Consider the following 14,512-nt stretch of genomic DNA (forward strand, 5'->3'; position numbering starts at 1 on the left):
AGAGAGCAGGGTTTTTGGAAACCACTTGGGATGTTGGGGAGGTTGGTGTTGGGGTACCCAGCTGCTGAGGTGGCTGGACATGGTGCCATTTAAGTGCCTCATGGACTGAGTGATGCATTTCCATGCTGTGTTCTTTAAAGCTGAGATGCCTCCAACTACAGTGCTCAGGATCCTCATCTTGTTTGGTTCATCAGATCCATCATCTGCCTATGACCTTTTTAAAGGCAGCACCAACCTTTAGAGAATACATTTGTTTATTCATTTATTTATTTTATTGTTTTTCAGGAAAAAATGCTGTAAGGGTTATAAGTTTGTTCTTGGACAGTGCATCCCTGAAGGTATGTGATTTCACTGTTCTTACCCATTGTGTCCCCATGCATTTGTCTTTCCCCGTTTACCCTGTTTTCCACATTGCCAGTTTGGAAGACCAACCTGATATAACTGCAGGCTCAGCTGTATCTCATGTGTCGGTGTAGGGAGGGAACTGTTTCCAAAAAATTGTTGGAAAAATAAAAAGATCAGCAACTTCCAAAAGTTTTGCTTAGTATGCCAAGCCTTTATCCTTCCCTAAGTACACGTGGCTGTCCAGATCTTGTGCCATGACCTGCTGCAAACAGGGAGACATGTTCTGCCCTTGGCTATGTAGGCAGGAATGCTCTGTGCACCCAGAAGCACATGTTGCCTGGACAATGGTTTTCCCCATTTATCCCTTGGATCTGGTACAGTTGATTTGGCTTGTTGGTGCACAGGGAGGGGGTGACTCACTGAGTTAGTCCTGCCTTTAGTTACCTATTTCCTGAAGAGAGGGGAGAGCATCAACAAATAGTGTCTCTCTTTTGCCACCTCTCCAGGTCATGGGCATGGCTTCCTTGTCATCAGGGGCTGAGGAAGATGTAAATTTAATCAGGGTGATTCATGCAGTAGTAAAAAGGGAACTGACTAGGGTGAAATTGGCTATGAAGTTGTAGAAGTAGAGGAACTGCTAGGTAGGAGCAAATGTCCAGAAATGACAAACCAATAAACCTTTTCTGCTCCAAAAAGCAGGTTAAAAAGTTAGTTTAAGGCAACACACCCTTCTATTTGATGACATATGAAAAGCCTTGAGTTGGTCTGAGAATTTTCCCAGTTTGGGATGGCAATGTTTTGGGGGGGGGGGGGAAAGTGACAAATGTACATGGAGAGAGTTGTCTGTTTTTTGAGTTACAGTCTCCAGCCAACAGGGATTATAGTCCAAACTCTAATCCTGCTGTTTTGGTTTTTGGGGGGTTTTTTCCATTGAGTTTTTTTTGGGGGAAGTGGTTTTGGTGGGTTTAGTTGGTTTGTTGGTTGATTTGTTTGTTTTTGGTAAATTTGTGTCTTCTTTGCTGATGGGTGGAAACACTAAAGCACTCGTTGCAAAAAAACCCCCAAAGCCAGCAAACAAACAAACAATAAAATCACCCCAAACAAAACCAAAAACTAAACCAACCAAGCAAACAAACAAAAAAAATAACAAAAAAAGGAACACAGCACCCTCCCCCCCAATCTTCTCAAAACAAGAATTCTGTATTTGCTGCCTCCCTGCAAAGAAACAGTTTATGGGGCCAGCCTGAGCCCTGAAAAACTGGATATAGTGTGTGTGAAATCAATGCTTACACCAAGTTCCTTGTCCTATGGTTTTGCAGTGAGTTTTGTCTCACTGTGTGTGGCAAGAAGTGACAGCTCCAGTGGGAAACTGACACTTGGAGAAGGTGGTTGTGTGTCTTGGAGGCAGAAGTCCGAAATCCTTTCAGAGTGGAGAAAAGCCAGGACTCTACAGTCTGGCCTCCCATTTTCCTATGGACTTAACAATTTTATAGACTGGTTTTTCACTAAATATAATGGATACAGCAGGAGAAGTAATAGGAGTAAAAATAAAATGAGAGCCATGGCAATATATTATTTTGGCTTCTGATTTTCATCTCTTGAGATTTTAGGTGATTATGAAAGCAGCTTTTATTATGTACCCACTGACTTCACTTAATCCTGTTATTAACTGCATCTCAGTAACCTGAGAGTTTCTGCCACTAATTCAATTTCTCTGCTGGCTGTGGCTTCTCTCCCTTTGTTTCTTCATTGCCCCTTTTTCAGCTCCATCTGTATTTTGCCTTGAACTTTGGAGGCCACAGCCGTTGCTGTAACATCTGAGACGATCTCAGGCCATTGGAATAGAGATGAGAAATATGATTCACTGAAGTATTCGTTTCACTTACTCTGTTACAAGACATCACTTGGCTCTTCACACATTGTTTTGGCATAATCTTGACAGAGTAGCTGTATGAAATTCATATCTCGACACAGGCACATAAATGCATTACAGATGTGAGTTTATTAGAGCGCATCTTCACCTTTTAATCCAGTACTGGCACATCTTAACTGTGAGAAGTATTTCCATCCCTGTCTTCTCCATGATTTAGCTGTGGCTGCAGGGAGGAGGGTCAGCAGAGGGAGAGACCCTCCCTTGTCCACCCGTTTACAGCTGCTGTGGAAAAGCACCAATCTCCTTCTAGGACAGCTGTTATTTAAATAGACTGATTCCCAAAGGGTTGTGTCTTTGTCCATGTGCATTATTGGTTTCTGTCCTATTATTTCTCATCTGCCCTTGAACAGAAATCAGCGTAGTCCAGTATAAGTTCACGCCTCCATGTTCTGCATTTCATTTGTTTTATACTCACCTTCTTGTTCTGGCTTTCGGGTGCAGGAGCAGGAAGCAATGATCCTCAGGAAAAACATCCAGTGGAGTTTCCTCGGTGTGTCTGATTCTCTTTTTAACATCTCTTCCTCCTCCATACGATCAGAAAAGGTCAAAACCCACTTTTTGTCCTGTATGATCTCCTTCTTCTTTGCTTTGGAGACTCATAGCTCCAACCAAATGCTGTCTCAGGTGCTGTCTCATGGTGTGATAGAGCGAAGAAGGGACAAATGTGGTATGAAACAGCTTATTTTGGAGAGCATCCTCCCTACCACTGCTTTACCTGAGTTTCTTGGCTGTGGGGGAGCACAGAGCAAAATACTCTACTATAGGTGAGCTGCAATCAGATCTGCTCTTTCGTCACTAACAGTGTTTCGAAAATTTCCTTAGTACAACTTTCCTGTTCCCAGAAATGACTGCATTGTCCTTTCTGAGGTCACCGAAATACATGTAGGGACATTTATTATCCTGCTTTCAGTTTTGCATTGTTCCTTCCTGGAACGGCCTGACCTTCACTGTGTGGTTTTGATTTCTTCTCAAACCACGTTTCTTAGGCTGGGCTGGCAGACAAGGGGTTTGAACATGGGGGGGGCATGTGCATCCTCAGTTCTGCAGAACACACAGAGGTGGTGCAGCAGCTTTTGCCTGATTTCATCCCAGTTGCGAGGACTCTTTCTAGACAAGTCAGGCTTCCTGGTACAGAAGCCCTGGGGACGCACAGCTCTGTGACATGGGACCTGCCCACAGTCATTGTGTGATATAGATTGACTGTGTGTGACCACCAGCAGAGGTATTTGTACCCCCTGGACCCTTCCCCAGCTTTGTATGAAGGTAAATGAGGCAACAGTCATGATGAAGTTGTGCTGGGGTGGACATGAAAACCGTATTTAAAGACTGGTTACATGAAATATGGTGAAAGAGAAACTGATAAAAAGAACTGGGGTTGTTTAGTCTAGAGAGAAGGAGGCTGAGGGGAGACGTGATAACAGTTTTTAGGTATGTGAAAACTTGCTGCAAGGGGGAAAATAAACTGTTCTTTGTGGCCAAGGAGAAGAAGACAAAAATAATGGGCCTAAGTGGCTAAAAGGGGAGTTTGGATTAGATATGAGTAAAAAGCTTTCTGCCTGCAAAGGTATTTCATCTTAGGAGTAGACTACATGGTGGACCGTATCTACCCCTGAGGGAAAAAAGAAACTAGGAAAAGTTTACACGTAGCTAATCCTGCTTGTGGTGGGATATGGTCTCTTCCAGCACTGTTTTTTATTATTTTGTTAGGGCACATCTATTCACGGAAACACAGAGAGGCCAGAGCTCATTTTACCTCTGCTCTGAAAAGCTGAACATGGCACAGGCCAAATCCAGCATCTGCATAGGTACACTGGCTAAGGAGCAGGAGTGTTCACCTCTGTGCTGGGCACACTAACCTGTTCTCAATCTGACTTCATTTCAGTGGAAAATGGAAATCACAGCTGTGCCCAGGAAAAACACCAGCAGTGCTTTATATTTGGGACTGTTTAGTAGTGCCAAATGTAACAGGAATTTACAGCCCCAACATCACCTAAAAAGTCCAAATTAGACCCCCCAGACTGGCCAGTTTGAAGGCAAGGGCTATGTTTTCTTTCCATGGCCCTGCACTGTTTGACCTTGGTTACTGCTGGGGATCCTGGCACTGCCAGTCACCACCACAGCACTTCAAGAGCTCAAGAATTCAGACTTCAAGAGCTAAAGTCAACACAGTTGTGAAGTAATAAGGAAAGAAAGGATGCCTGCTATTCAAAAGGTGACAAGCAGAAGGGAGGAAATGCTTGGCACCATTACAATACTCTGTTTTTGTCTGTGGGGCTCTGGCGTGAAACACAGCAGCTTTTTAAACCTCATCTGGTGCTTTTCTGTACCTTGGCACACTATCACTTTTAACCCCATTGCTACACATATGTGCTATGTATGTCATACAAAAAATATGGTTTCGTTTGCTTTACCACCTATTAGCTCAATTTAATTGTTTGGACCAATCATTGTACCCAGAGATGTCTGCTAGTCATTAGGGTGAGTCAATAATGAGTTTGCGTTTTAATTGTGTACATGGAAACACTGCGTTGCTGAGAACTCGGCTAAACCACTTAGGTTTGGTTTAGATATGTTTGGTCTGGAGCACAAGGAGGGTATTTCTGCTGCACGCAGTCACTGGAGGATCACAGCCACATGGATCTTCTGTGCAGAATGATGTTCTCTGAAATGACCACAGAAACTACCACTTGCTTTGGTGTAAAACCTGACCTTCAGCAGCAGGGTGTGCCTGACCTGGTTTTGAGACCAGATGCTGCTTCAGCTCCGGGCTTCTCCTGGCAGATGTTCCCCATGGCACTGCAAAGCCCTTGCACAGCCAGGGACTGCCCTTCTACCCCCAAACCTGTCACCAGCACAATACCAGGGGCCAAACCCAGCCCCTGGCAGGGCAGGGATATGGGTCAGACTCTGTTGTGCTCTGCTGTCCATTCCTCAGACTTCAGCTCTGCTGCTACATAGCAGTGAAATCAGAAACAGATTTGCCTTCCTTCAGGTTTCAAACAGGGACTTCAGTCTTTTGGGATTTCACTGACAAAGCCAGGCAGTGATTTTACCATACCCTAATCTGTACATTGCTGTTATTAAGAGTGATGATGGTTTTGTAACAATGCATTCTTTGCTAGAAGGGTTATATCTGGCTTTGAACAATTACTGTGTGATTTAATTAACTTTTCCTTATAATATACATTCTGCCTGGATTTGGCAATTAGCCTTGTGGTTTTTTACAGTATTCTGCATAGGAAAATGTTGCTATCTGCACTTGAAAATCTGTGGAAAAAAACAACAAAAAATGTTTTAGGTAATTTAATATTTCTGTGAAAAGAATTCGCCAACTGCGAAAGTGACCTTTGCTTAAAATCCAGCTTTAAGAAATAGTCTAACTGCGGTAAAGATGTGAGAAGCAATTACAGTTTTAATATAATTCTTTGCTTATGTCTCATGGATGTTTTATATCTATATTTTCAGTCCTCATAAACAGTGCGACTCAACTTTATATTAATCAGCAGAGAGGTGTCAAAGCGTCACTCAGCTACTGCCACTGGAACTTTTCCTGATCGTGTTTTTCTCTCTCTAGACTATGACGTCTGTGCTGAAGCTCCCTGTGAACAGCAATGCACAGATAACTTTGGGCGAGTGTTATGCACTTGCTATCCTGGGTACCGCTATGATCGCGAGAGGCACAGGAACAGAGAGAAGCCTTATTGCCTGGGTGGGTAGAAGTGCGTGTTGAGCTCATCCCTGGTTAATGATGTGTCCTGCTCCCCTGGGTCTTTCAGGAACCGGTTTAAATCTGAAACCTTTCTCACTCTCATAATAATGATTGTTACAGAAGAAATGTGGATTTTATCCATGTTAAGGATTTCTTAGCAGAATTAAGAGATCTAGATTCCCCCGAAATTATTAGAAGGTATTACCTACAACGAAACACATATACTCAAACACTTTGAAGTGTTGGGCTGATGTAATGTTTCCTTTAATTCCTCTTGCAGGTTGTGAGCTATATTTGTGGAATATTGAAGCATTATAATCAGGCCCAATTATGAAAACTAATCCTTGGGGTTTGATCCAGATGGCCAGTATCTAATTCAGGACTGATCATTTAGATGTGGTCCTTGTGTGGCTAGTTCTGCCCTACCCTTCCCTGCCCTGTGTGATTTGCCATTCCAGGGAGCCAAGGTTTGCAGGATTGAGCTTTGCTTGCGAGCTTTTTGATGCAAGGAAATGGTCCAGCAGTGTTCACTGATAAAATGCTAGGTGTGTTAATAGTGCAGCTATATTTAACTACAAAATCTCTTTATACCTCTAAAGGAAGCCTTTTATTGTATTTGAGGTCTGAAATCTCCAGCTGTAGGACATTTTCTAACTTCTGCTGCTCCCCAGATATCGATGAGTGTGCCACGAGCAATGGGACTCTGTGCTCTCAGATCTGTGTCAACACCTTGGGCAGCTACAGGTGCGAGTGTCACGAGGGCTACATCCGGGAGGAGGATGGCAAGACGTGCACCAAAGGAGATAAAGGTAGGGGCCACTGGAGGTTAAATGTCCTGGGCTTAAGGGACATCTAAAAGATTGATCTTTGATGAAGAACTGCTCCCTACGCTACACTTGGAGCTGAGGGTCCAAAGCTGGGATGTAGCTGATGCTCCTGGAGAACCAGAGCTGCTCACTGGGCACCTGAGCAGCACCTGTGGAGCAGTCCTGCCACATGCTCTGCTCCAGTGCACAGTTGCATTGAGGGATGTGGAAAGAATCTTCCCCTGGAGAGGCAGAATGGCTGAACAGTGAAATTTGGCATTACATCTTCAGCTAGACCGTTTCTGCTGGATCCAGCTGCTAAAAGCCATATTTTCTTCCATATCAACCTGAATTATAACTATTTTGTGGCCCAGAGCTCAAGAGACACAGGGAAAAAAATTGCCCGATGATGACTCTGACAAACCTTCATTATTTAAATAATTTCAGTAACTTTAATTTGTATTTACATACCTATGTTTGAGGTTAGTAAATGGCCCTGGATTGGATTGTTAGTGCCCCTTGGCACTAAGAGGCTCAGAAAAGGTGGATCTGGAAGTTCAATACACATTTCAAGCATTGCTTAAATCAGTTTCTAAATTACATTGAGTAACACTGAATTCTGCTGACCTGCAATTAGTTGGTGTGTCTCGTGACTGCAGTCAGATTTTTTTCTTATTTTCATTTTATTTCTTAAGAAAATAAAATGCAATGGGAGAGAGGCAGAAGTGAGGGCTTTCCTTTCACTGTTGGTTTCAAAGTATACACATGTGCTGTGCATAAATGATTTTACAGGTTTTGACCTCATCCCAGTCATTAAATTACCACATTGAGAGTACGGAAGATTAAATACTGATATGAAAATTTAAAAAGAAAGGAGGAAGCAAACACCCTGTGCTCTGAAAAAAAGACCCAACATCTTTTGATGAATGGTGACTTACTATAGGTTCACCAGTTAATACCTGAACGTGGTATTATAGAGTGCTCCAAATCCCACTGGATGGCCAGAGCAATTTATAATTTTGATTTTCCTCTGAAAATGTGTAACCGGAGCCACTCCAGTAAATGTAATTGTTCCTGGTAATTTTCAAATGTTTCTTTTTTTCCTCATAAGTGTGTGTGCATGGGTCATAAAGGAAAGAGATATAACTTTTATAATCTCCTTACAAATATTTTTTTTACTTAATTTTTCCTCTGGGTAGTTCAAATTTCCTGATAGGGTAATGTCCAAAGCATTCAGGATAACCAACCATTCAAATATACAAGGCTGTGGAAATAATTCTAATATTTGAAAAACACCGATTTTACACTGAATGCACATGACACATAAAAATATCAGTTCCAGTAGTTAATCTGGAATGGAACACCCACCACCTCTTGAGACAGTTCCCAAATCATCTGTGTGAAGCAGAGAAGGATGCTTTCTGCTCAGTTACCCTGCAGTACTCAACGTTAATGTTACTAATTGTCAGACGTCTGTGAAAATGAGGGAGGAGCTGGCTATCGCTATTTCACAGGACTTGCGTCCATAACTCATTCCAAAGGAAAAGGTCTCATGAGGAACCAGCTGTAGCGATGCACCACCCCGTGGTAAATCCCAGCCCTGCACTGCATCTGGGCTTGAGCGACTTCCAAATGAACAGATGATTTGCTTTTCATAGTAGCCGGAACACTCCGATTTTATTTTAATATTGTGGGAGACAAAAGCACACGTACTCCTCTCCATCTCTAACAATGTTGCGTGTTTCCAGAGAGATCATACTCATGTTGTCATTGTTCCTCGCCTGAAGGCTGCAATTTGGACACTTTTTTGGCTCTGTAAGTGGCTTGACTGAGAGCTTGGTGTTGGTTTGGGGACAGAAGAATAGGGAGCATTTTTCCTGCATCTGCAGTCACGTTGCATTTGACGGAGACAATATAGTGCAGAAGTAGGCAAATTAAACCATCTCAGCAGGCTGAACCCAGATAATACAACACAGATGATCAACTCCACAGCCTCCATGCACAGACCGCCCGCAGCAGAGCTCCCACAGAGCTCTCCCCTGCCAGCGTCTCCTTCTCTTCCAGCATCAGCAAGGCAGAGCCTCCAAGCACATGGAAAGAAAACACACAACTTCCCTGAGTGGATCTCTTAACTATAGGTGCCACTGGCCTCACCAGCATCTCGCCAAGAATAAAGGACCCCCGTCAGGACAGCAACATCACGTGTGAACTAGACTTTGTGCTTTGGAAAGCCTTCATGAAAATGGGGAGGGTTTAAGCCTCCTCCAAAATAACTTTAGTTTCCTGGTATAGGTCTGTGCAATGGAAACAGGCTCTCTAAGTGCCTTGCTCAGTGCTGGTCAAACTGGCCATGGTAGGTGATCTCTGTTTCTGCACCATGCGTGAGTGGCTCCATCTAACAGCTTCCTGCCCCCTCTGGCCTGTCCTGGGTGGCTTCTGGCTTTATCCATGCTTTATTCTGGCTCTACTCGTAGTCTGGTCCTGATACAGGATTGGATGCGGGTAGAGTGAATGTCTGATGGATGACTCCTTCCCTGGGCAAATCATCACCTCTGTCTGGTATGAGTTAGGGGGATTCCACCTCTCTCCTGGGATGTAGCTCACGCTTGCTTATATGAGGATGTTGGACTTCTTCCTCCGACAAGTCAATCCAACCGGATTTGCAGAAATCTCACTGGTATGATATTTCCCAAACATTTGCTGATCCCCCCAGCATTCATCTCCATGGATTGTTACAGCCCTCTTTTATCTGAACTTGTCAGCCCCGTGTGCCACATCCTTCTGGAAGATAAACTGGCTTTCATAATGAAACACAAGGCCAAATTCACCGCTTCCTAATCTGCTCATAATTCCACTGCTTCTAGTGGGATTACATTAGGTTTCAAATAGCAGAGACTCTGGCAGTTTCTCCCTATGACTCTATGTTGCTTTCAGCAACATTTCTTAACAGAATATGACAGAACTCATTTGGTGAGAAAGCTATTAAAAGAAATTTTGGTTGAGACTAGTACCAAACACAGACTTTATTGGCATTTGAAAAGAAAAAAAAAAAAAAAAAAAAAAAGCTTTTTTTCCTAACAGTTCTATTTATGTATATCTGTAAATCCTACACAGGTCCAAAAATGGACATGTCAAGACACAGGGGTTTTTTTAAGAAAAGATGAAAAATTGGGGAGGGAGAAAGAACCCCACAAAACTGCCTTGTGGTCAAGAGAAAATTTATTTTATAGAAATGTCAATAGGCGTCTGGATTAAAGCACATCAATTCCTCGTTAAGGAAAAAAGCCCTGCATGGTGCAGATTATTTAATCTACCAGAAAAAGGTTTATGGGCAAAGAGGCTTTGGAGGGAGTTAAAGGCAAAACGATTAGCATTATGAATACAGCAGAGAGGAAGGAAAGCAGCAAATGTTGTGTATTCAGGTATCTTCATACAAATGCTGGGGTTCTTCTGAGAGGTCTTTTTGCCAAATAGCCTTGGATTCAGTGTAGCTTGATTTGATGAAATTCTATTCTACGCTATGTAGACTTCGCTGGAAAACACCAAGTAGTACCTTCTGGCCTTAAATCTTTGAGCCACCTGAACACTGCACAGAAAGCTGTTCAGGTACCAAGCCTGTGTTATCAGAAAGGGCTGTGAAGCTCAAACAGCAGGGTGTGCTTGCTGCCATAAATATGATAAATAATATATGTAATATTGTAGTGCTGTCAGAGTGCAGCTGTGGGAACAGGTAGTTGATGAGTGGGGAAAACCTTCAAGCCTTTGCCTCCCAATCTTCTGATCAGTTCAGTACTCATATCAGTCTTAAGGCTTCTGGTTGTTCCAGCATCTTGCCCTTACAGCTCTCTTCTACCTGATTACGAGATGAAACAAATCTTTCTCTTCTAAAAGCAAGTTTACCTGATGTGTAATTACACCCAATGGACAAAACACACTGAAAAACATTCCCTAGAATTGTGTGTAGGTGGTCTATAGATAACCATCAGATTCTTTCTTATTGGACCTTGCAAACACTTAAAGTCAAGTATTACATAATATCTTTAGTATTAGAAACTTCTGGGTGTATTTAAAAAGATGCAGATGTTTTCAGAATCAATGCACATTTCTGAAAAGATGAAGGCCATGTAAGTGTGTGCCCAAGTGGGAATTACAACACAATAGCTAAGCACACTGCAGTTGATCCTTTTGGAAGATTTTGAAGATTTCCTGGCTTTAACCAGCAGCACCTGCAGAGTTGTTCCATTGCCAGACGTGCCCTGAAAGGTCAGACTTCAAACATGCCTGATAACCTGCCCAGGTAACATCGTACAGGGCCACACATTTTATGCAGAGCCACTTGATGCTTCTCAGCAGCTGTATGTGGAAGGGAAAAAGTTCACCTGGAGTTTGCCAGTATGTGTCGCCCTGTGGTTTGGAAACCAGATTTCTTTTTAAGCAGACATCTGTTACAACAATGCTTGTTTGTTTGCGATGCAGAAGTGCTCGACTGTGTATGGGACTGGGAAAAGGACAAAAATAACATTTGCAATATCTCTTACAGTTTGAATCATTTAATGGATTCCTGAAAAGATCCCATTCGTGCATAGTATCAACAGATGTGACCCTTTCTCTTGTGTGGATTTAAATCCCTGTCATTAATCTCAATCCCCATCTCTGCTCAGGCTGATTCCATGCATGGAAAATAACCCACAGTGATAGAGAGCAGTTTGTGAAAAGTGGACAAAATTACCATATTGTGAGGGATTTTACTGTAATTTATAGCATATGAAAATTTGCCCTTCAGGGGACTGTAAATTGGTTCAGATCTATGGGTTTAGTCTACCCTAAACACAAAGATAAAAGAAGGGGTGTAAACTTTTCCAGGTATTAAAAAAATGAATTCTTTGGGGACTGTTAACTGAAAACAGCTGCTTTAAAAATGAGCTTAGAGCTGTCCCTGCGAAGTTTCTCAGCCTTTCATAGGAATTCACAGTCAAAGATTTAATAATGGTAAGATTCTCTTCTCTTTTCACAGTCTGGGGAAATGTAACAGCCTTCAAGTTTCTTTTGCAGTCACTTTATGAACTTCTTTCCTTTGGATCTTTATATTTATATTGAAAGCTGCTTTCTTTCAGCTGTACTTCCAGAGAAATCTGAAAATGTGGCGAAACCGGGGACATGCTGTGCCTCTTGTAAGGAATTTCATCAAATAAAGCAGACGGTTTTACAGCTAAAGCAAAAGGTATGAACACTGATCAGCCATGTCTTTACCAGATCTGCATGTTTTACAACAACTGAGATTAAATTTAAGTATTTGGAGCTGTCACTGACATGTCGTTCTTGTACCCATAAAGAGGATGGCAATATATTTTAAAATCATGTAAGAATGGCATCTCTTCCTTGTGTTTCTGTATGGATTTTAAGCAGATTGCAACCCAAGTTCATGTACGTCTGTTACCAACCTCGTGGTAATAGACTCTGGCAAACACCCATCCCGGGCTGAGCCCAGCTTTCTTGGCAATCTGTGCTGGCCTAAGATTTTCATTCACTCTGGATGCACGGGATTTTGGACTTGATCCACCTTCAGAGTCAGCAAGTGCAAGACATTCTGTGGATGTAGGAACATGATTTTGCATTAATGGGGTGCTGATAACAGGATTCTTGCTTTCTGAGGTGTGGGGCTAAACAGGAACATCACTAGCTTGAAACATCACTCTTCTTTTAAAAAAGAAAAACCCTCAATCCCAAACCTTTTTTGCTTTCACTTGTCGTCTTACAAGTAGAGAAACTTAGAAACTTCCCCTGGCCTTTAATTGCTCCTATATGTAGCCTCCTTTTGCGTTTGAGTTAGGATTGAAATAACCCAAGGACCCAGCCTCAGATCTGGAGAGCCTAGTGCAGGGATGCACGTGTAATGCCTTTTCTGGTGACATCTCCTTTGAACATTCATGTTCTTTCAAACTGAAATGTTCTGCAGGAATATTCTCAGCAATTCATGCTGACAGGCTGTAATTATTTCACCCAGGGTACTAATTTAATTTCACTGTGTCAAAACACAATTTGGTGTGCTTGTTGCATTTAATGTTATTCCTCCAATTATAGGAAGAAAGAAATCTGCTTCACTAAAAATGTAATTCACTGAGGTTAGAGATAATCTTTATCTCAAAAATCTCAAAATGTCATGTTTTCCTTCTGGATCAGCATGAAGACAAATGTGGAAGTGACAGAATTCTATGTGTGATAGAAATTCTGTTTTTCAAACAAATGGTAGCACAGAAGTTAAAAAAGGATCTGTGCTTTTGCATGGCTGTTTCTCCAGCCACTCTCTGTGATGCTGAACAGACTCGCACTGACCTCCAGGGAGGGATCTGGAGCCACACTGTTGGTCATGTTGTTTGCTGCAAGAACTGACTGATGGCATGGATGGAAAGTTTTCTGTGTCTAACTCCCACTCTTAGATGCCTGAGTTAAAAATGTTAGATGCCTGTGTTCAGGCCATCAATACCTGTCACTATGGGCACTGGTACAGTAGTTGTGGCCAAACTAAGCAGCTCACTCTTACTTCATAACTGTCCTGTCACAGTACACAGCTTAATTTTTCCCCCAGTATCTTCCTACTGAGACTTGACCTGTTTGGCATCCTCAGAGGGAGCCCACTGGGTTGTGCCACATACAGACAGAGCTGGAAGAGAAGGTCCCTGGTAGCCTCAGCAATTTTACTGCCCAGAGAGGAGAGCTTTTGTCCATGCTGAGAGATCTGGCCCACTACTAATTCTCTACCCAGGGAGACATCAACTCTTGTGTTTCACCCACTGCTCACCATGGTCAAGTTCTTCTGGGGAAGACGTCTCTCAATATCTGTGGTTGAAGCTGTTCTGTTTTGTGTAGAAAAATTCATTTCTGTCTGTCAGGAAGACAGTTTATGGAATGAGTCTTCAGTCTTGTGGTTAAGGCTTTCAGATTTTATGAACTTTATTCAAAATTGTGGTTAGTGGAAAAGCCTGTGTAATGCTCTGTCCCGATATGCTAGAGGTCTGTGGGATATCCTACATTGATCCCAGACCCTGATGGAAGGAAGAAGAGTGAAAAGCTGAAAAACTGGGGGAAAGATATCTGACACGCTGACAGACTGCCAAGAATTTTTTTTAAAAATCAAGTAAACTAGATTCTATTGCACAGATGTGTTTAAACATCCTAATTAGAAAGCCATGTTCCACATCACTCCTGACAAGCACTGTCAAAATTTGTCTAAACCACAGATTCCCTAGAAACTACCCAAAACTCCAGATGCAGCACGCAACACAGCATATGGGAGCCTTGTTTCTAGAACAATCCTTCTTTAAAATTTACCTTCACTAATATTTGCATGCACATGGAACAAAAAAATTATTTTCCAAGGTCCATTCAGATTTGGAGCTGTCGATGGAGAAAGCCAAGGTCACCCTGGACTAGGATCCCAGTTCAGTTAAAAGGTGAAACAAATTAGGCTAGTGAGTATAGCCAATCCCTAAGAGGATGTGAGTCAACATCAAAAACACATGGTTTGGCTCCGGTGCATTTAACAACCATTTTCTGTCCAGAAGATATCAAAGAGTAGTGAGCTAGACCAGAGCCTGGGTATTTTGGCACTCCTAGTGTATGCCTCAAGTCCAGCTGACTCAGTGGGGAAGCATGTGTAGATGCTTTCACAGCAGCTATGTGATTGTTTTTTTACGTACTCAGTCGTTACAACAGCCTTGC

General features: G+C 42.5%; 1 protein-coding gene across 1 annotated transcript in view; it reads left to right on the plus strand.

The window, feature by feature from the left end:
* CCBE1 (collagen and calcium binding EGF domains 1) overlaps positions 1–14,512 on the plus strand; it is a 95,994-nt gene that overhangs the window by 70,730 nt on the left and 10,752 nt on the right. Inside the window, 4 exon segments of the mRNA XM_051804432.1 lie at positions 286–338; positions 5,853–5,987; positions 6,659–6,796; positions 11,908–12,014. Of these exon segments, the coding sequence (XP_051660392.1) occupies positions 286–338; positions 5,853–5,987; positions 6,659–6,796; positions 11,908–12,014 (433 nt within the window).

The sequence above is a fragment of the Manacus candei genome, unplaced genomic scaffold, assembly GCF_025592945.1.
Source record: "Manacus candei isolate 608988 ecotype Guabito, Panama unplaced genomic scaffold, ASM2559294v1 h1tg000061l, whole genome shotgun sequence".
Taxonomy (NCBI): Eukaryota; Metazoa; Chordata; class Aves; order Passeriformes; family Pipridae; genus Manacus; species Manacus candei.